Below are 20,449 nucleotides of genomic sequence, written 5' to 3' on the forward strand. Positions count from 1 at the left end.
TCACTGGGCCTCCGGCTGGGGTGAGGTCTGTGAGTGACCCGCTAGGGCAGGTGGGTGGCGACGCGGGGGCCAGCCCGGGGCAACAAGGAGCCCCCTTGCAGAGCCTCCCGGTTGGAGGAGGCGGGCTTTGGGGGAAGGGCCATTTGAGCCACTCAAAGAGCCACACAGGGACAGTCATGAGGGCTGCCCCCGCCCCTGGGGCAGAATGGAGGCCGCCATCCTGTATTGTGTCCTCTGGGGTTCCCAGACCCACAGCAGCCCCCTCCCGAGTGCATGCACCCCTGCAGGGCCAGCCAGAGTCAGAGGGAGGCCACCTGCCCCAGACAGAGCTCGCACTCTGTCTCCTGCAGAATACACTCCAGGGGATGACCCCACTGTAGCAGCCAGCACCTGCCCCCAGCAGGCCCCCCTGAAGCCGCCAGTGCTCAGGTAAAGGTGCCCCGGCAGCCTTTCCTCGGAGGTGATGGACGGCCGTCCTGCTTCCCGGTCCACCTGAGAAGTTTTCTGCCGGAGGCTTCCCCTCCCCCCCCCCAAAGAGTCAGGCCAAAAGTGCCCCCCTGGCCGGACAGCCACACATCCCTCCCCTCCCCAGCCGGAGTCCACCTGTGAGTAGGCCTGCTTCCTGCTCTCCGTGCCTTGTCTGCACCGGAAAGGGCCGGAGAGGAGGGGTGCGCACCTGAATCGTTCTTTGCTTCTACTTCCCACGGTGAGGTCCCAAGAGAGTGTTCACAACAGAACTCATCTGTGGGGCTGCCTCCTGGCAGGCGGGCTTTATCTTTCTTAAAGCACAGCCTTAAAAAGTCCAGCCCCACAGAAATGGTCAACACACTCTCTCCCATCGGGGCGTGGGCTCAACCTCCCCCTCCCCCCACCCCAATCAGACCCTGCAGGAAGCAGGTTCCCAAAGCCTGGGCCCTGTCGGCGACTCCTGTTTATATCTGGGCCCATGACCCCCAAGGGCACTTTTATTGGAGGGGCTGAGGATCATATAATCATTACAAAACAAATTGTTTTTCCACTGCTTGAGAGTCGGGAAGAAGAAACCTGGAGCTGGTCTGGGCCTCCTGTTTAAACAAACTAACGTCATGGCTGGGCACCGACCTCGGGGAACCTGATCTGCACCCCGTGCCCCCCTGCACTTGGGCCCAGGGGTGGGGGGGTCTCTAGGCCTTGGCTGGCCTATCCCATACCAGCCGTCCAGCATTTCCTGGTCTGGGGCTGTGCAGACCTCCAGGGTGCAGTTACCCCCCTCCCCCCGGGGGCTGTGAATGGTGGGAAGGACTGAGCTGAGGTCACTTTGGGGCCAGGACATCCCCCAGATGCACGAGGCCTTGACCCCCAAAGGTTAGGTAGGGCACCACCTCCCCAGATCCGACCCTCACCTCTCAGCCCCTCCCCCCAGCGCCCTGCCCCGCCCCCACCTCGGCCTCAGGACCGTCCCCCAGCCTGCAGGAGGCCGGAAGGTTTCGAGCCACTCCCTCGAGCGACCAGCTCTGAGCCTCTAAGTCGAAGCTGCCTCAAGAGGTCCGGAAAGGAAGGGGTGGGGGAAGCTGGATTGGAGGCCCCCCCCCCCCCCCAACACACACACGCAACGCGTTCTGCGGGCTGTTCTGCGAGGCTGTAGCACGACGGAAACCAGGCGACTGGGCCCGCTCCAGGGCGCCCCCGTTGGGCCTCGGGCTGCGCCGCCTCCTCAAGGGCTCCTCACCCCCTCCAGGCAGCCCACCAGCTGGTTCTTCGGGAGGAGCGCGGGGATGGAGTCTGGCAGTAGGTGGAGGGAGCTGCATTTGCTCTGTTGGGCCTGTAAACCCTGCCTTGGTCTGTAAAATTCCCAAAAAAGGAGAAGCGGAGGTTTCGCAGGCCACTGGTCTTCGGCGAGTGGTAGCTGAGAGGCCAGCCGCCCCGTCAAGTGCCGCGACCCTCCCTCATCTGCAGCGGTCCCTGGGGGTGCCACCTGCCTGGGGAAGGGAGGGAAGGGCGTGCCGGGCGCAGCGCGGGGTCCCTTCGCGGGCCACTCCGAGGACCACCCGGCGCGCAACACAGGCCGTGGCAGGTGCGGGGTCCTGGCTCTCAGCAGCTTCGGGGCGCGGCCCTCCAGCCCTCCTGCCGCCGGACACGCGGTTCCCGTGCGGGAAAGGGGACAGAGGGGGATGCCAGAAGGCGCGGCAGCTCTGAGCGCAGGGTCTCCAGTTCCCCCCGCCTGGCCGAGCGCCACACCCCTCACCTCGGAGCCGCGCTTCCCGAGGGGAGGTGGGGAAGGGGATGGGGACCGAGCCAGTCACGGAAGGGGGTCCAGAGCAGGGCTGGAGGGCGGAGAGGAAGAGGCCAGCCTTCATCGGTGGGAGCGGGTGGGCCTCCCCGGAACCAGCAGCCGTCGTGCGTTGCCGCGGGCTGGTCCACCGCCCAGGGCTCCTGGCTGCGGCCTCCCCTAAGGAGGCTCGAGGGCCAGTTACCCATGACCCCAAAGGGATGGGGCCAAAAGTGGGGGGACAGGGCAGGCAGCTGGACGCTGGGTCCTCAGACCACAGTCGCGTCGGCGTGGGGCCACCGGAGGTCCCCGAGTGCCAGCTCACCCTCCTCCGATCCCTCCAGCCCCCCGCTTCCAGGTGTCCCCCGCGCCCCACCGCCGCGGGCTCCCGGCCAGGACCCCGCGGAGACTCTGGCCAGGCAGTCCGGCGCAGGCGCGGCCCCAGGCCTGTCACCGCCTCTCCACGGGCCCTTGACCTGCCGTGGCTCTACAGGTCGTGGGGGAGGGGGGCTGCCTTTTGGGGCCTCGATGTGACCAATGAGGCGCGCGCGTGGCGGCGCTGCACCGGAGGACCGCGGGGCAGAAATGGCTGTGGGGTGTCGGCCGAAAGACGGCTTAGGCGTCTGGAGAGCTCGGACGGAAACAGTGCCCCGAGGAAACGCTCGTGGCTGTGCCAGCCCAACGCGCGCGAGCGTGTGCTCGGACCCGACCCTGGAGGGGCTGTGCCCACAGGAAGGAGCTTGGGACCCTGGGGGGAACGCAGTTGGCACCTCCAGCTGGAGCACCCGCACTCAGGGCCGCGGCGAGGGCGACAGCGGGGACAACTGCGGTCCTCCGTGGGCGCTGTGGAGCAGCTTCCCCGGCAGACGCTGTCCCCTGTGAGCTCCTCCGGCACCGGTCATCGGCCGCTGCCGCTAACCCAGGCCACCTGCTCGTGCCCCTCTGACCAGCTAACCCACGGCCCAGCCTCTAGCGGCCCAGGACCACCCCGCACCCCTGCCCCGGGGCCGGAGCGGGTGCCAGAGCGAGGCTCCCTTCAAGCTCCAAGCCGGGTCGGCCCCTTTCCACGGGGAATTCTCCCCGCCTAGGAACAGGGGTCCTCGCCCAGCCCTTCTCCCCGCTTAGAAGGTGCCAGGGGTTAAAACGTTCGCTCTGCCCTTTCTCTAGATCTTGGAGAAGAGGCGAGAGCTTGGGCACCTTTCTGGGCCTCAGACCCTGGTAGCTGCTAGCTGTCCCACTGTCACTAACTTTGATCAGACCAGACTTATTAATTCCAGTTGTGCTCTATTTGTTTTCATCCGGAATCATTATTTACAGCCTGGGGGGGGGGGGCGCGGAGGTACCCACTGAGGGAATGGAGGTTGGGAGGGGGCTTCTGAGAGCGGGAAGGTGACTGTGGCTGTTTCCCCCCAAAGCCACCAAAAAGGGAGCCCAGCTCTTCTGCGGATCCTTGTTCAAGAGCATTAACTAATTATGGATCAGAGGAGTGGAAAAAAAAATACTCCTTTAAATAACCGAAGGTAATTATAACCCTGTTGTTGACACTAAGGATTAATAATTGATCAGGAGTTACACACAATAAATTGTCAATTTATCTCCCCACAAAAATGCCAGTGCTGTGCAAGGCTTCCTACCTGCCCTCTGGGCATTTCCTGTAAAGACCCACTCTGCTCCCATTTGCAGGCAGCCCCAGACCTCAGGGTGTGCTGCTTCCTTCAGAATATTAGACTTAATTTGTGCTCGGGTCCATGCAGAACAAAGTTGCACTGGGCACCTTTTTTTAGAAGGCTCTCCCTTGTGATCTTGGGGCCAGACTTAAACAAACAAAAACCATTTTTCCTCTTTCCTTCTACCTGGGAGCTCGTAGGAACAGAGGACAGAGATTTCATAACTCACTCCCTTTTTATTAGATGGCCAGAGTAGTCCTTAATAACATCTTCAATTTTTATCTTTCTCGGAAAGAGAGAGAACGCTTTGCCCTCCGTGGAGAGAACGGAAGCCTGTTCTCTGCGTGGAGGGCGGAGGGCGGAGGTGGGGGTGAGCCTACATCCCTCTGTTTGCAGGAGATTCGGGTGAAAGGTTAGCAGCCCAGCGAACGGGGGTCTGCACCCCAACAGGAGCCTTTTCTCCTTTGCCTGCCCAGACCGAGGCTCCTGGGCACATCACCAAATACGGGTCTCATGCAGCTCCCGCCAAAGCAGAGGGGAAGGCTGGCGCGTGCTTCCATTCCCGCCGTCGGAAAGTGATTTCCAGCAACTGGAAAATTATATTGTCATAGATTACTCCTCCTCATAATAAGCCTTTAAAATATCTGTAGGGATTTGTCACTTACATAAAGGTTTGAAAATACATCAAAGGGACGTGTCCCCTTTGCGATTTGTAGAAATTCAAATGATGTTAATCATAATATCCACATATCACAGACTGTTGTGTTTTGTTCCCAAGATTGCCTCGTGGGTTAACACACTTTTTAAATGTTTGAAATGTTATTGTTGTAAAAGCTGTACAGATCTACGTATATCCTTAATTTGGGGTTAAAATAAATGTTTTTTTTTTTTTTTTCCTTGAGATTTCCAATTTGCACTCAGAAAAAAAGCCATCTGTCCCATAATCACTGCATAGGGTTATTTGGAGGAAACTTTCTAATAATTCGGGGTGTTCTTTCGATCGGAAAGGGTCGCCCCCGACGGAATACGTTGGTTCGCAGTGAGTTTTTCACACTGATGTCGTTTACCCGACACCAGCAGCGGCCGTGTGGGGCGCGTTTACTGCGCGACGTTGACAAACACGCGGCCCCCTTTCACTCCCCGCCGGCGGAGCAACCAGTTCGGGGCGATTTTCCGCGACCCCGAAGCGCGCGCGGGCGGGAGGGCGCGCGGTCCTCCGCCCCCGCCGCCCCCCGCGCGCGCCCGCAGGTGTCCGGGCAGCCGCGCCCCCCCCACCCCCACCCCCCGCCCACCGGCCCGTCCCCTCCGCGCTCCCGCCCTGTCGCCTCGCGTCCGACAAAGGTGGACGAAGTTCTTTTCAAGTTTCAAAGGCAGTCGCTGCGCGGCTCTGCAGAAACAATGACTCTTTTATTGGGAACAAATGTTGACATTTGCGGGGCGCGGGAGGCCGCGGCCGCCGGGCCAGCGCTCGCGGGGATGTCGGCAGCGCCCGGCCCGCGGGCCCCGCCGGGGATGAAAGCGCCGATTCCGATCGCCCGGCCCGGGCCGCGGAGGGCCGCGCCGAGAGCCCCGGGAGCGCCGGGACCCGCGGCCGCAGCGCCCGGCCCGACGGCCCCGTGCGCCCCGCTCCCCGCCGGCGCTGGCTGCCGCCGCCCGTCGCGGCCGGCGCCGGCTTTGGCTCACCAGGTTCTACCGCCCAAAGAGGAATCGGACCCCACGGCAACTTCCTTCCCCCGCGAAGGGTCGGGCTCCGCGGCTGTCTCCCCGCCTCCTCCCCCTCCTCCCCCCTCCCTCGCTCTCCTCCCTCCTTCATCTGCCCTAAAGATCTTCACGGAGAAGACCTCATAAATCACTCTGCATTTCGCTACAAAAGCCCCCTCTAAACACCTGCAGGTTTTAAGTTCTTAGCCCGTATTGAAAAATCAAGTTCTCCAGAAAGAAATTCAGGTCGGGAGGCAGGGTGAGTAAGTTATGGAAATCTTTGATAATTTGCTGGGCACAGAAACATCAAAGAAGACTCGTCAGGCTGAGCTAATCTCCGGAGCTGCTTTGGGTTCCCAGCAATCGAAAGGGGCAGTTGTCCGGAGACCGGGTCCTGCCGGGCGCGTGTGGGCGCGCGCAGAGAACCCACCGCGCGTGCAGGTCAAACCACCTCCTGTTCCAAAGAGGGGGAAGCTTCCATCAGGCCTCAACTTCTGAACGTAGGCACGGACATCGATTCGCGTTTGGGTTTCCCACCGGCCTGCTTGCGACTTCCGGAAGAGACAGAGTGCTTTCACTGCTCTCTCTTCATGGCCTGCCTGGTCTTCCCGTGTTTGAGCTGTTAAACGTCATTAACTTTCGTGCTTCTCAGAGAAGTCTTAAAAATGCTCAAATTCTAATATTACCTAGGACAGTGCTGCCACGTGCACGCTGTTCCCTGCTGGTTTAGGAAATAGGCGAAAATGAATAAAAGCAAGCCAGTCCTATCCCTTCATATGGCAATCGAAAATGCTATCAGGAGGGGAAACATCATTATCTTCATGGAAATTCTATGAAGGCTTCATGTCAGAAACACAAATAAGCAAAGAGCTCACGGCTCCCTTTTACGTCTGCAGACCTCACATTTTTCTTCCAGACGCACTGCCGCAGAGTGGCAAGGTTTCCCATGTGAAAAATCTCCCCTGTCACCAAGAAAGAGCTCAGCCCAAACAACTCCAGGTCTCTCTTACTCGGGGAGGCAGCACAGAGGGAAAAAAAACAAAAAAACAAAAACCAGCTCTCTACACGAAGGGTTCGCTTTCTGTCCAACCTCCGAATGCCTACAGACTCAAAACCAACAGAATGCCTAAGGAGGAGCAGAAAACCAAAACCCTGATCTGCTCCTCTTCTGGGGAGAAAACCACAGGTGCCCCTCCCCACTGGCCTGGCTGGGTGTCCAGTGAACAGCCCCCGGCTCCGCCTCAAGTATCCAAGATTACTTTCAAATACCCTTTCTAACAAGACCCCAGCAAGAGGCTGCTAATTTCCACTGCACAAAAAGCCACTGGAGAGAGATCCGTTTGTCAATATCAACTGGTCCAGCAATTTCCCATCCGCAGACACATCGGCCTATCGTCCCTGGCAGATGTTTAGACAAGATTTTATAAATTGTTCAATATCAGCCCATAATGAACCCCAACTGACCATTCCAAAGCAGCTAAAAGCATCCGGGACGTCCCCCGCTGGGATCCAATAATGGGCTCATGCTGTAGCATTATTAATCATGGAATAAAATAGATGAACCTCTTGAAAGATAAGTGTATGATTGATTAAAGGGCAATCTAAGAAGCTATTATTCTTGTTTTATAACCGTAAGTTATATTCACTCAATTTATCTTTGGAAAGGAAACAAATGATTGTTCATTTCTTTTCTGAAATTATATTATATGGATATCCATATAATTTTGCTGAAAATTAAGGTGACAGGTTTGCTGCTTTTATGATACCAGTCAAAGGGAATACGCTACTTGCCTACAAATTCTGGACTTGTCCTATAATTAGAGAGTGAGCAGCCCAGGCCGCAGTCTAAGGTCGTTTACACTTTTCTTTCCCCCCAGGGTAAGGGTAAGAGCCACTGAAAGGAAAATAAATCTCTCCTCCCAGATTTTCGCCTTGCGTTCAACGTGAGTTATATGAAAAGGAGAGCTACGGAGTCATTCAATAAATCCGAATAATCTATGCCAATTTGGGTAATTTGGGCTTTAAAATAAACAATTACTTCCATCAGTAATTTATGGTCGGAGGAGTGACTCTGCACTGCAGGCTTTTATCGCGATTCTCAGGCTTACGTTCCTGAGGAGGTTCAATAAGCCAGCATGGAAATAAATATAAAATGGATCCTGATGCGAAAGTACGGCAGGTCATTGAATTTTGCCAAGTTAAAAAAAAAATGTAGGCTAACAAGTAATTTGCATATTCAGAGCACAAAAATCTTAATTTTCTTGCAATACATGTGCATATAAATATTCTAAAGCTGTACATTATTGGCCTGCTGTGTATTTCTTTTTCATCTGCCTTTCTCCTCCACCCCCTCCTTTTTTTTTTTTTTTTTTTTTTTTTTGAGCAGGAGAAGGGAGAGATTATTTTACACATTTTCATTAAAATGCCTGAGGTCATATCACCTGGGGGGGGGCGAGGAGGGGCTGCTACGAACTGGGGCTCCCTACCCAAATCACTCTCCTAGGAAAAATGAGCCCCAAACACCATATTGTTGTAGACTAGTCTGTTTTTATTTACAATTTAAGATATAAATTAGTAGAGAATTCTTGTTAGACAACCAACAAAGATTGTATAACCAGCAATGTTCAAATAAAAACCAGGCAGAATTTATTTACAAAAAGTTTAGATTCCATTGCAATACAACTTGCATAAATTACTAGAAGCTTTATATCATTATAAAAATAAATATCAAATTTGTTTCCACTTCTTAAGTACTCAAGTTCTTCAATCACGTTTTATTTCTACTGTGTACATCTTTTACAAATAAATTTTACAGTAAATCCTATCACACCTATAGAATATATACCGTGGCAATGAAGTGATCAATTCAAGATATCCTGAGAAAAAAGATTGTTTTCAAAAGTCACACATACATCGGGGGAAGCTATACTATGCCAACAAATTCACGTTATGTCCAACAAAGGTCTGTTCTGTCAGAGTCTGTGGCTCCTTCTCCTTTACAGTGGGGCAAGATGCGGTCCGGATTTAGAGATGGGTTTTTTCTATCTGTATATTTATGAACTTGGGGAGAGAGAATGGCCTGCTGACTTTTTTTTTTTTTTCCAAAGCAATTGTGACACCTACCTGTGGACCAAGGAAAAAACCAAATCATCCCAAATCCTTCAGTTCCACATCAACATTATCACATTACAAGAATGAGTCGACCTGAAATGATTCCGCCTCTCTCCCAACATCTTCGAGATGTGTGATTAGTAATTTTGCCTAGTTGTAAAGTAGGCATTTTTCTGAGATGCTGCTGTGAGCCAGGCGAACTGCAGGGTCCTATCTAGTCCATCTGGACACGGGGGCCAGGCCTGATAAACGGCCAGTGCGGCTCACTTCTCTTCAGGCTTACTCTGCAAACACCACCTCTAAAGGCTCTGATGCCCCACGCTCTGCAACACCAGCTCATCAGAGCTATTTATGTGTGTAGTGCAGTAAAAACGGTCCCCCACTGCATACAGATACCCAAATTTTAGTAATCTATTTTTCAAAGAGGAAACAACAGCACTGGTGCCGTATACATATTCCAGTGAAAGGAGTGATTCTTCAAAGCAGAACTGGAGTGGCAAAGGGGGGACTCTATAGAGACCAGCTAGGTTCCCACTTAAAGGAAAAACAAAACAAAACAAAACAAAACAAAACAAAACAAAAAGACCAAAGAACGCTGCAGTGCTCTGTCCTCAGACTCCAGGACTAGAGGCAGCAAACATACATTAAGCAAGGTTACAGCTCACTTGGTGGAGGGAGGCTGGGGGGGGGGGGGGGGGGTGGGAGGTGACACCAGGGTCCCCACTTACTTGCATTGCTGAGCTGGGGCTTCTATAGGTAGGGCTGGACGCCCCCACCGACCACGGTGCAGCCCTCACTGGCATCTGTCAGGGGAGGGGGCAGTTAGTCAGAACCTGACCCCAGAGCCATCTGTCTCGCAGACAGCTGCACACCCACCAGCCCGCACACCCATGCACACTCGCTCCCCAAACGCACAAAACACTTTGGGGGAACTGTCTCCCCCCTCCCCCCACTGTTGGAGACAGACTGGGGGCATGTTTCCTCTTCCCGTTTTCTCTTCCTGCCCCCTTGAGTTCCCTCCACAGGTCTTAACAACTCCAGCCTGAATTAGGAGCAATGGAGGCACCCGGGAGAGGCCAGCGGAAGGGGCCGAGATTCTCGCTGTCTATTTGGAAGAACGGGCGACTCTCAGAGTTGCTAGGACGGTTTGTTTCCTTGCCGGCAAAGGCGGGAGCGGAGAGTCAGTTGAGGCTCCGGGAACCCAGAACACTCTGCAGCTTAAGCCCAACCAACGGGAAGGCAAACTGCAATTTGCATTTGGTGACAATCGGTCTTTTGCCGAAACGAATCAATCAAGATAATAATACTAACAGTAATAACAACGGTAAGCTAAGTAAAACCGAGACAATTAGGGGCAAGCCTTCCTGCAAGGCCAGGGGCGCTCGGCCCTTCCCTCCCCCCCCCAACCCCGTGCTACACGCCCCCCCACTCCCCGCGACTGCTGGTGGAGCCCGGCTTTCCGCCTACTCCCTGCCCTCCCTTCAACAACAAAGGCTCCCCCTGCCGCGCCCCAGGGTCGCCCCGGCCCCTCGCCCGGCTTTCTGGGGGGGGGGGGTGCTGGCTCCCCGGGGACCCGCGCGCCGCAGGCAGCCTACCTTTCTTGGGCTCGTAGCCGCCGCCCGGGGGCCGGTAGTGGGGCTCCAGCGGGTGCGCGCCCGCCTTGCCCGCGTCGCTGGCCGCCTTGGGCGCCGAGTGCAGCGCCTCTCCGGGGGCCGCGGCCGCCGAGTTGTACCGCAGGAGCCCCTGGCCCTGCAGCGCCGCGTTCAAGTTCCCGTAGTTTGTGTAGTTGCCGTAGAAGGGCGACGTGTAGTAGAGGTGGCGGCCGAGCAGCGGCGAGGCGGGGTACGGGGAGCCGCCCGGAGGCGCCCCGGTCGAGGCGGGCGCGGCGGCCGCGGGCAGCCCCGGCGGCGCGCAGCCCGGGCCCAGGCTCGGCTGCTTGAGGTCCGACGTGGCGATCTCGGCCAGAGACCACAGCTTGGGCTTGCTGGCGGGCTGCGGCGCGCCCGGCGACGTCCGGCTGCCCAGGGGCATCTTGCCGCCGCCGCCGCCGCCGCCGCCGCCGCCTCCGCCGCCACCGCGGGGCGCGGCCTCGGGCGGGGGGCTCAGCAGCGGCGCCTCCACGCCGGTGAGCGGCGACGAGGTCACGGGCTTGGGCGGCGCCAGGTCCCGCTCGCCGTCGTCCTCGTCGTCCTCGTCGTCCTCCAGGTCGTCGTACTTATCTTTGCACTCCGAGCCCGACTCGCACAGGGGGTCCCCCGCCCGACAAGACAGCTTCTCCCCGTCCGACTCGGCCGAGCACGAGTGATCCGTGAGCGAGTCGACGTGCAGGCTGATCCCTGCAGGGGCGCGGGCACGGCTGTGGTGCGCGGGGACAGCACCCCCACCCCCCGCGCCCCCCACGTGATCCCCCACCCCGGCCACGACCCCGGGGCGGGGGCAGCAGGGCCTCCCCCGGGAAGCGCCCGAGGACTCGACCGGCCCCACGCGATCCTGGGTGGCGGCGCGCGGCGTCTCCCCGGACCTCGGCTCTGCGCCCGCCTGGGGAGAAAGCTCCCCGCGGCCTCGCGCCAGCCGCGGCCCCGCTCACCTTCGTCCTCGGCCGAGGTCTCGGTGCCCTCCTGCGCCTTGTCTGGACTCTCCCCCTTGCTCCTCGCCGCGTCGCCCTCCTCCTCGTCCTCGTCCTCGCTTTTGTTCCTCGGGGCCCACGTCATCTTGTTCTCCTTCTTGAGGCGCCGGCGCGCGTTGGCGAACCAGGTGGACACCTGCGTGAGGGTCATCTTGGTGATGATGGCCAGCATGATCTTCTCGCCCTTGGTGGGGTACGGGTTCTTGCGGTGCTCGTTCAGCCAGGCCTTGAGCGTGGCCGTGGCGTCCCGCGTGGCGTTCTTGCGGTACGCGGGGTCGTTGAGCTGGTAAGGGTAGGCCGCGCTGCCGTACGGGTGGTAGCTGATGGCGCCCGCCACCCCGGTCGTGTGCGCGTCGTAGGGCGCGCCCTGGAACCGACAAGAGCCTGGTGAATGGGGTGCGCGGGGACCTGGCCCGCACCCGCCCTCCCGACGCTGCCGTTCCCAGGGTCAGGACCGCGCTGGAGCCTCATTTCCCGGCAGCAAAAGAGCAGGGGGAAGAAAAAAAAAAAAAAAAAAAATAGCCCGCAGCGCATAACGCAAGACAGGCTGTTGACCACGAAAACGCTGCAGTTCTAACCTCGAATTTTTGAACTATTTCACTTTGCTAAAACCGCACAACTTCCCCCCGTTGTCCCTGAGCTGCGGGCACGGATGCACGCGGACGTGCACAGACACAGGCCCGCAGGTACTTTCTTGATATCTAAATTTCTCTGGCTGGCTCCCCCTTCTCCCCCTTCCCCGCCCTTATATGGTTAAAAAACCACCCCAGAGCCCCCGCTCGGCTATTCACCGCTCTAAAGCTCGGCAAATCCAATTTGCAACTCAGAAGCCAGTCACCGTTTCGAATTCTTCAAATACGCGGTAATTAGCATTTTAATTCAGCCTTTAACGTTTAAATTCGAGACATTTGCAGCCTCCGCCAAGGCCCCGGCGACAGGGCCGCTGCCCTGGAATCCCACCGAGGGCGGGCTGCGGCGACAACCCCCCCTCCCCCCGGCTCCCCCCGTAACGGCCTCGCTCGCCCGAAACGGGCGTCACCAGCACCCGGGCCGGGCCCAGCTGCGGAACCAGAGGCGCGCGGGCCGACCCCCGGTCGGGGGAGCAGTAGCTGGCCGCGGCACGCAGGGGACGGGCGCGGCGACCGGGGCTGCCACACGCCCGCCCACACCGTTTTTCGAAAGCTCGGCCTGTGGGACAGATAAAGGCCGAGATCGTGGCGCACCAGGAGGGGTCCCGGAGCCGCCGCCCGCTGCTCCCCCCGCTCCCCCAACCCGGTGACCCCAAGCCCCAAGAGTAACCCCCAAGCGCTCCGCGGTCGCCGCGGAGGCCCCAGAGGAGCCGAGACTCGCTCCCCGAGCCAAGGGGAGCGCGCCCCCGGCCCGCTCCGGACCCCTCGCCAGGCTTTGGCGCGCGAACCGAGGACCACCCGGGACGGATTCCCGACCCCAACAGCGGGGTCGCACTTTTCGGGCTCTTTGGGAACGTCACCCCGGGAGCCAGGGGAGAAGCTGCACGGACCCCCGGCCTGAGTAACGTCGCCGGGCCGGCCGGGCCCGCCAGCGGCGCGAACGGCCCGGGTCCGAGACCCCGGAGCCACCGCCCACGGCACCCTCCCCGCGCCCTCGCGTCCCGATCGCGCCCCCCCCCCCCCCCGCCCCGGCACTCGCCCGCGCGCGGTTACCATGTAGGACGGGAAGCCGGCGGCGGCGGCGGCGGCGTCGGCCGAGTACTGCAGCGGGCTGCCGAAGCCGGAGGCCGCCTGCGCCGTGAAGGCCGCGGAGCCCGGGTAAGGGCTGAACGCCGAGCCCGACGCCGAGCGGGCCAGCTCCTCGCTGCGCGGCGCCGCCAGCGCCGACGCGCCGTACGCCGGGCACGAGTAGAGCGCCAGCGAGCCGGGCGCCTGGTACAGGTAGCCCTGCGGGTAGGACATGGTGGGCGCGGGGCGCCGGGCCCGCGTCACGCCGAGCAGCGGGCAGGGCGCGCGGCGCCCTCCATCCACGCCCGGCCGGGGCGCGGCGCGGCGGCGGGCGCGGGGGCCGCGGGCCGAGGCGGGCCGGCCCGCGCACTAGCCTGCGAGGCCCGCGGGCCGGGGGAGCGGCGGGGCGGCGGCGGCAGCGGCGCGGAGCCGGTGGGCGCAGCCGCGCGCCAGGCCGGCGGTCGGGGTTTGGGGGAGTCTGGAGTCGGGAGTGAGGAGTTGAGGAAGGAGCGCTCGAGTTTCCGAGGGACATTGGAACGCGGAGCTGTCCGTCACGCGCTCATCTGCATATTCGGGCGCCCGCCCCCTCCCCTGCTCCGCCCGCTCCGCCCGCTCCGCCCGCTCCCGCTGCCGGGCCGCGGCCGGGGGAGGGGCGGGGAGGGGAGGGCGGAGGAGGAGGAGGAGGAGGAGGAGGAGGAGGAGGCGGCGGCGGGAGGGCGGGGGAGAAGGAGGGAGGGACGCGCAGGCTTTTGTGGCGCAGTCGCCTCCCGCGCAGCCCCAGCCCGCGGCCCGCGGCCCCGCAGCCCGGCCCGGCCGAGCCCCGAGCCCCGGCGCGCGCCCCCTCCCACTCGATCGTACTCCCGCCGCCCCCCCCCCCACCTCCTCCGCCGGCCTGCTCCCCGCCGCCGCCCCCGTCACCTTCCTCGTGCCCCCCCACCCCCCGCAGCCACTGCCTCCCCCCCCCCTCCCCGTTCGGCCCGCGGGGACTGAGCGGAGGCCGTCCGCACGCAGGCCGGTCTGGTCCACTTGGGGGACGCACGGCCCGCGCCCCGCTCTGCGCTACGAAGAGGCCGGCCCAGGTGACCGCGCGCGTGTCCCCAGGCTCCGGCCGGGAGCCGCGGGCCGAAGGGAGGGCGGGATGGCAGCGCCGGCGGCCCGGGTCCTCCTGGGGGTGGCGTGCGCGGCTCTCACCTCCACCTTCCCGGGTCCCCTCTGCCTCGCCGTGGAAGGCGCCCCGCGTGGCCTCGGGTCCGGTCGCCTGCCCCGCGCCGTCCCGCGTGTCCCTGCGGGACCCGGATCCCGGGCGCCTTCCTCGCGGACTGCCAGGAGGGCCCAGAGGTGAGCTTGCTGCCCCGAAGTCCACAGCGGAGACCCGGGGCTCTGGGCGTGAGGACTTTCCGCTTTGGGGAAGGTTTAGACACACGCCGCCCGTGTCCCACCCGCGAAGATGCCACCCCTCCCCCGAGAGTTTTATCTGATTTTATTTTAATAAGTTGACTCCTCCGTCAGACGTGTGTCGTAAAGCATTCTAGAGAATGACTGTCACCGGACAGACCGCCTCTGGCACGAAGCGAAGCCTTGCTGTCACTTGGGGAGGAAGGAGAAGGAGCCAGGCCGCTGGCAGGAGCGCAGGCAGCGGCAGAGGTAGCCCAGGTAACTGGCGGCTCGGGACGTGCCTCTGGGGGCCCGGAGGGGAGATGCTTAGCGGCGGGCCCTGGGACCCCAGCCCCAGAAAACACTTCACTCCATTGCCCCTCTTCCACCCCTCCCCCACCAGGGGCAGGAGGGTGCTGGGGGAGGGGGTACTGGTCCCCGAGGGGGGGGGGTTGCTCAGGAGGTCCACCCGGGTATCCGTGTGTGCGGTCCTGGGCTGACGCCCACCCAACAGGTGCCCCTTCCCCAGAGGCCGCCTCGGAAAGGTTTCCTGTAAGGTCCAATCGCTGCAGGTGAGGGCTCGGCCTGCAGCCCTCTCGCCCCCACACTTCGCTGCACCGAGTTCTGTTAAGGTCCTGCGGGGGCAGACCCCGGGCTAGGCTGCAGCCCAGTCCTGTTGGCCAGCAGAACTTTGAAGACATAGTTAAGCTGCGTTTGTCTTTCCCTAGGTCCAGGGGAGCCCGTCCCAAACTCAGGTGTCGGGCTTGAGAAGAACCCATCCTCCGTGGCCTGCAGGCTTCTGGCTCCTAGTAGGTGCCCGTTGCCTCCAGCCGCCACCAGTCTTCGGGCTCCTGCCTGCCCAGGGCTCCCCCCTTCCTAAAATCCAGCCTCCTGGCTTCAACCTCCACATCGCCGCTTCCCACACACTGGGCCACTTGGAGGACCCAGCCCCGTGGTTCCCACCACGCTGCTGCCCCACGTGGGCCGTCCTAACTCAGTGTAGGGCAGACTTTACAGCAATTATTGAAGTGTCGAAAAGGAAAGAGAAAATGGAGGGAGCATACCAGCGTCGGGGTCTGGGATGTTTTTGGTCTTCCAGAGAGGGGATTCTGGGAGGTAGAGGCCTCGAAAGAGAGTCACCCAGGTGGGATGACAAACGCAACAGCCAACGGATCAGATTGCAGGCTTCGGGGGTTCGCTTCCAATTAGATAGTTTAAGCGAAAAAAAAATCAGGTCTAATGTTTATCACCAAGGATGATTGGCCTGCAATGTTTCCATTTCCAAAGGCCAGTTCCCGCTGTGTTTCATTAGCATTTGGGGCTCGTCCCCTCGCCCTCCCTCTCTCTCCCTCCACCCCCCTTGGGCCTGATCTCTGCCAGGGGCAGAAAAGAAAACAGCGAATTATTACAAAAACATCCCCAGTTTGGAGCAGGAGCGTATGCTCCGGATACAGTCGATTTTGACATCAATTAAGTATATAAGCAGACAAGGCCACGTGGCTTTGGAGAGGCTCCCGCCGCCCAGGGCGCGTCTCCACCACGGCTGTCTCCTCTTCGCCTCTTTCGCGCGAGCTGCTGATTGTGAAGACAGCCTCTTCCTCCCGCGTATTTCCCCCCGCAATTACACCCCTCCGCTGAAATCCAAATTCTTCATCCTGCTGCCTGCTACTAATAAAAACCGTCTACCTTGCACTATTAAACAGTCGAATCGCAGTGCCTGCCGCTTTTATTGGTAGTGACTGTAGCAAATTAACATGCCTACGCAGAGACATTAAAACTTACGCTCCGCATTGTTCCTGGAATGTATAAACTTCGTTTCACGTTAAAGCTCCCGGATTTTTTTTTTTTTTAAAGTCACTTTCCTTGTCTTGGATTAAAGTTGGCTGGCTCTTCTTTTAAAACAAGTCAGTGGGAAAAACAGGCTGCAAGCGAGGAGGCCCGACGCGGTGGCTCGGCACGCGGCCGCCCGCGAGGGTGGCGAACTCCGTCCCCGGTGACCGCGGAGGGCGCAGGCCGCGCGGGGAGCGAGCCGCTGGCCCCGGGCCCCACTGGCCGCCCGTGCAGCAGGGCGGGGACCCGGGCGCTTTGGTGGCGGGCGAGGGGTGTCCGGGCGCCCGGCCGCGGCTGTTTTCGTGGCGTCCGAGCCGGAGCGGCGGACAGAGGCGAGGCCCGCGCGGCAGCCCCGGCCAGCTGCGGTGACAGCGCGATGGCTCGTAACCGTCACGTAGGCGGCGCGCGGTTTCGGGCTCGGTTTCCCTCTCCTCCCCTCCGCGCGCTGATGAAAAGAAGTTAACACCGTCGCATTTCTGTGTCTTGTCCCCACAGCCGCCGGTGCCTTTAGAGCGAGTCGGCGTGGACACGCACGTTTCAAGGAGCCGGGGCGTCCTGCGAGGCCGAGCGCGGAGAAAGGCCTGGAGCCGGGCTTGCGCCCGAGGGTCTCTCGGAAGGAGCTGGCGGCGCCGGCCGGGCCGCCTTGCAGACTCGGTCGGCCCTGGGCTCTCGGGCGGGGCGCGGGGAGGCCGGGGAGCGGCGCGGGCCCGGGAGTCGTGCGCGCGGGCGGCGAGGGGGCGCTGTGGCCCGCGGCTGCGGCCTGGTCCCTGCAGCGGTGGCCCCGGCGCAGTCCCCGGCCACTGAACGGCGGTGGGCGCTCTCGCCCCGGCCCGGCCTACCTCTGCCCGCGTCGCTTTAACTTGGGGAAGAAGGAAAACTAGGCCGGGGCGTTTCGATGAACCGAAGCCGCGCACGAACTTGTTTCACTCTGTCTCACTGCCGGGTAATGGGCGCCGTTTGTAGGGTTGGTGGCAACACTTAGAAAATGGAACGTGTAATGGGGGGGGGAGGGGGTCGATTAAGGTGAAGCGTACACATTTGCCCCCAGGGCTGTGACTTTCGCCACATCGGCGTGCGCGCGTCAGGGCACCTGCCCAGCGTGTTCCGAATCCCGGCTCGCTGCTGGCCCACGACTTCCTGGGGCCCTGCAGCAAACGCAGCCAGAAGGAGTCGGGGGTCACGAAGTTCGGGTCTTCAACTTCCTTTGTTTCCGTCTCCCTCTGTTTCTCGCAAAGCAGCGCTGGCCGCCGTGAACTGCGCGAAGAGCAAGTCCCAACGAGACGCGAATCTCTCTCCGGCGCGGGTACCTCCGGGCTCGTCTGACGGGGCTGCAGATGCGGCGCTCTTCGGAGGTTCTCAAACACGGTTCCGGTGAGACCTGTCCCCGCAGAGCGCGCGCGCGGGGGAACCCTGGCAGGCGGGGGTGGGGGTGGGGTGGGGAGTCCCCTCGCCCCTGGCCTGGAGCCGCCTGCGGCCTCGCGGGAGGAGACCCGAGGGCGCGGCCCCCAGAGGCCGGGGGCAGCCCGTGGCGTCGGGACCCCAGCACCGAGGGCACCTCTCTGGCTCCCCAGGCACCGGTGTTTGGTTACCGGTCGCTGACTCGAGCGTAGCGACGGCAGACCCCGGTCCCTTCGCGCGGGCAGCCGAGTGTGCGTCCTCCCCGCGGCGCCCGCCTCCGACGCGTCCCCCCTTCCGCGCGTCCGGCGGCCTCTGTCCCTGCCCGCCCCCCGCCTCCCCCCGTCCGCGTCCTCCCAGCTCCTCTGCCGCCGCTTCCCCCGCCTCCGGCGCGCAGCCCCCGGGCCCGAATTCCGTTCCCGGAGACCCGCGTCGGGAGCGGCCCGCGTGGGTCAGCGATCCGCGCGGGAGGCAGGTGGGCGAGCCCCCCCCCCCCCCCGCCCCCCTGGCCTCTCCCCCGCGCGCGCTCGCGGACACGCGCCCGCGCGCCTCCGGTTGGGTCTCCCCGCTCCTGCGCGGACAGAGCGGCGGTCGGGCCGGGGTCTGGCTTCGTTGTGCTCCTGGTTCGCGTTTCGGCTTTTTTTTTTTTTTTTTTTTTTTTTTAAGTGTTTCTGCAAGGCAAACAGTGTTCGGGACAACTCAGCTGCCCCCCTCCCCGCCCCGCGGCAGCGCCCCCCGCTCCCCCCCCCCCACCTCGGCTTGGCCGTCGCCGCTCGAGCGGGGGGCGCACCTCCGGGGGCCGGCGGCGCGGACCGAGCGGAGCCCGCGGGCGCAGGAGCAGGTAGGACCCCCGCTCGCAGGAATACGCTGGCGAAGGAGGCTTCTCTTCAGACGTCTGACGGCTGCTTTAGCGCCTGTCTGGGGCCGTGTCGCATCGCCTCGGGCTCACTCCTCGTCGGCCGTGTGTACCCCAAAACAGCTCGCCCAGACCGCCGACTCGGGGGCACAGGGCAGGCGCACAGGCCAGCCCGGCCCCTACCAAGCTCTCCCGGAGGCTGTGGCACACCTGGGATTGCTTAGGTAGGGAGGGCAGGACGGTTTTGTTTCTCTTTTGCTTTGGATTTGTTTTGTTTTTCTTTTGAAAAACCGGAGAGCATGCGGAAGCCTTTTGACAAATTGCACCAAAACAGTCATCATGAAAACTTCAGTTGGGCAGCGTAGAAATGGCCGACCCCGCCAGGGGGAGGACACTGGGAGCGTTTGCAGACAGGACAAGCATTGCTGTGCAGTCAGAAAGAACCCTCAGAGTCTGTGAGTGAAGACGAGCCATTTGGTGGAAAAATGGACCCGAGATAGGCACAGACTCTGCGGAGAGCAGGTCTGAAAAGGCTCAAGGATGCCCCAGCTCCCTCGTGATGGGAAATCAGAGAGTGGCCCAGATGCGACTTTCCGTCCACTGGAGGCCACCGGACTAGGCCCCAGGGTGCAGGCACAGGGAATGTCTCTCACTGCAGTGCTGGCTTAAATTGCTGAGAGGAAAGTAGGGAGCTGTTGGGCAGCACGTGGGAGGTCAGCAGACACCCACTTCTCTGGTCTGCAACCCACTGCTTCCTGGTCCACCACAGAGAGCAGGCCAGTGGAGGCAGGGAGGGGTGGCCAAGCACAGCCCGGCAGGCAGCGTTGTTTGCCAAGTGCAAACTGGAGACCCCCGGACCACAGTCAGTGCAGGCCTGGAGACGCAACGTGGGGCATGTTTCCTGGAATACGGTGGTCCCCAGGGGTGAGTGTGCTTGAAGGTAGTGCTCCTTGGGTCAAAATGTGTAAGTCCTGAAGGTACAAAGCTGAGTGAGAAACAATGATCCTCAAAAAGGAAAAGGATTCGGGCAAGATGATGCAGAGGGTGGAGTTTTACGAATGACAATATTCTGTGCTATTTACAGACGGGGTGGGGGGCTGTCCCAGAGGCTGCTGTCACAGTGTGGGAAGGAAGGCCTCCACTCCCCTGCAGGGTGCCTGAGTACTTGTGAAGGGGGGGGGGGTGGGATTTGGAGGGGGGTCCAGCGCTATTGGTGACGTTTTAATTCCGAAAAGCGTATCTGATGTAAATGTCCCACAAAAGGTGAATGATTATTAACTTGGAATGACGGTCACATGCAGTTATGTTACTCTGTACATTTCTATCGTGTGGAAATATTTTGTGTTGAAAATGAAAATAAAAAATAAGAGTTAGCATTTTAAAAAGTGTTATACTACAGAAGAAGTATAATTTAGGGGTTTTACTTAAAAACAAAACAAGGAGGTGCCTGGGTGACTCAGTCCGTCAAGCATCAGACTTTGGCTCAGGTCATGATCTCGTGGTCCGTGAGTTCGAGCCCCGCGTCGGGCTCTGTGCCGACTGCTCGGAGCCTGGAGCCTGCTTCGGATTCTGTCTCCCTCTCTCTCTGGCCCTCCTCTTCTCATGCTCTGTCTCTCTCCAAAATAAATAAACATTAAAAAAATTAAAACAAAACAAACAAAACAAACAACTAGGTCTTGGGTTTGCCGTTCAGACCTTTAAATGGATTTTGTCACCTGTGTGTATGTCTTTGTGCCATTATCCGAGGCCCGGCAGGGGGACGGGCTGCTTGGGCAGCAGGCTCCCCAGGATCACTGTGCCTTCCATCTGGGGTCTGCAGAGTCACTGCCTCGCCTTGTGGGAGGTGGGCCTGGCCCCTGGCTCTGCTCTGGGTGGGGGGCACCGTGGGCACTGAGGCCTCCAGGGAAGGGGAAGGTTCAGGGAGCGCTGCAAGTGTCCGTGGGG

General features: G+C 60.8%; 2 protein-coding genes across 12 annotated transcripts; one reads left to right on the plus strand and one right to left on the minus strand.

Moving 5' to 3' along the window:
* Nucleotides 1–8,664: 8,664 nt before the first annotated feature.
* IRX2 (iroquois homeobox 2) lies at nt 8,665–13,526 on the minus strand. The gene is made up of 5 exons (XM_060634322.3): nt 13,036–13,526; nt 11,315–11,720; nt 10,323–11,063; nt 9,456–9,530; nt 8,665–8,739 (listed from the first exon to the last, which is right to left on the minus strand). Exons 1-4 carry the CDS (start codon nt 13,282–13,284, stop codon nt 9,478–9,480), a joined length of 1,449 nt encoding a protein of 482 aa, XP_060490305.3. The 5' UTR covers nt 13,285–13,526; the 3' UTR covers nt 8,665–8,739; nt 9,456–9,477.
* A 272-nt stretch (nt 13,527–13,798) lies between these two features.
* Nucleotides 13,799–19,890, plus strand: LOC144615886 (uncharacterized). Of its 11 annotated transcripts, none has more exons than XM_081795938.1 (4): nt 13,799–14,703; nt 15,153–17,197; nt 17,493–17,625; nt 17,826–19,890. In XM_081795938.1, exons 3-4 carry the CDS (start codon nt 17,589–17,591, stop codon nt 18,731–18,733), a joined length of 945 nt encoding a protein of 314 aa, XP_081652064.1. In that variant the 5' UTR covers nt 13,799–14,703; nt 15,153–17,197; nt 17,493–17,588; the 3' UTR covers nt 18,734–19,890. The 11 variants fall into 11 exon arrangements, with proteins under 11 accessions (XP_081652064.1, XP_081652065.1, XP_081652071.1 ...); XM_081795939.1 differs by having other exon boundaries at nt 15,153–15,233; nt 16,750–17,625; XM_081795945.1 differs by having other exon boundaries at nt 13,799–14,694; nt 15,153–15,233; nt 16,750–17,625.
* Nucleotides 19,891–20,449: the final 559 nt, after the last annotated feature.

The sequence above is a fragment of the Panthera onca genome, chromosome A1 (genome assembly GCF_046562875.1).
Source record: "Panthera onca isolate mPanOnc1 chromosome A1, mPanOnc1 haplotype 2, whole genome shotgun sequence".
In the NCBI taxonomy this organism is placed as follows: domain Eukaryota; kingdom Metazoa; phylum Chordata; class Mammalia; order Carnivora; family Felidae; genus Panthera; species Panthera onca.

What these genes read in the sequence shown, in the direction of transcription:
- IRX2 (XM_060634322.3), bottom strand. Translation starts at nt 13,284, where the DNA reads ATGTCCTACCCGCAGGGCTACCTGTACCAGGCGCCCGGCTCGCTGGCG. An exon ending in CCGGCTTCCCGTCCTACATG is followed by an intron (nt 11,721 to 13,035) that starts GTAACCGCGCGC and finishes TGTCGGTTCCAG; the next exon opens with GGCGCGCCCTACGACGCGCA. An exon ending in GACCTCGGCCGAGGACGAAG is followed by an intron (nt 11,064 to 11,314) that starts GTGAGCGGGGCC and finishes GCGCCCCTGCAG; the next exon opens with GGATCAGCCTGCACGTCGAC.
- LOC144615886 (XM_081795938.1), top strand. Translation starts at nt 17,589, where the DNA reads ATGCGGCGCTCTTCGGAGGTTCTCAAACACGGTTCCG. An exon ending in GGTTCTCAAACACGGTTCCG is followed by an intron (nt 17,626 to 17,825) that starts GTGAGACCTGTC and finishes CTGGCTCCCCAG; the next exon opens with GCACCGGTGTTTGGTTACCG.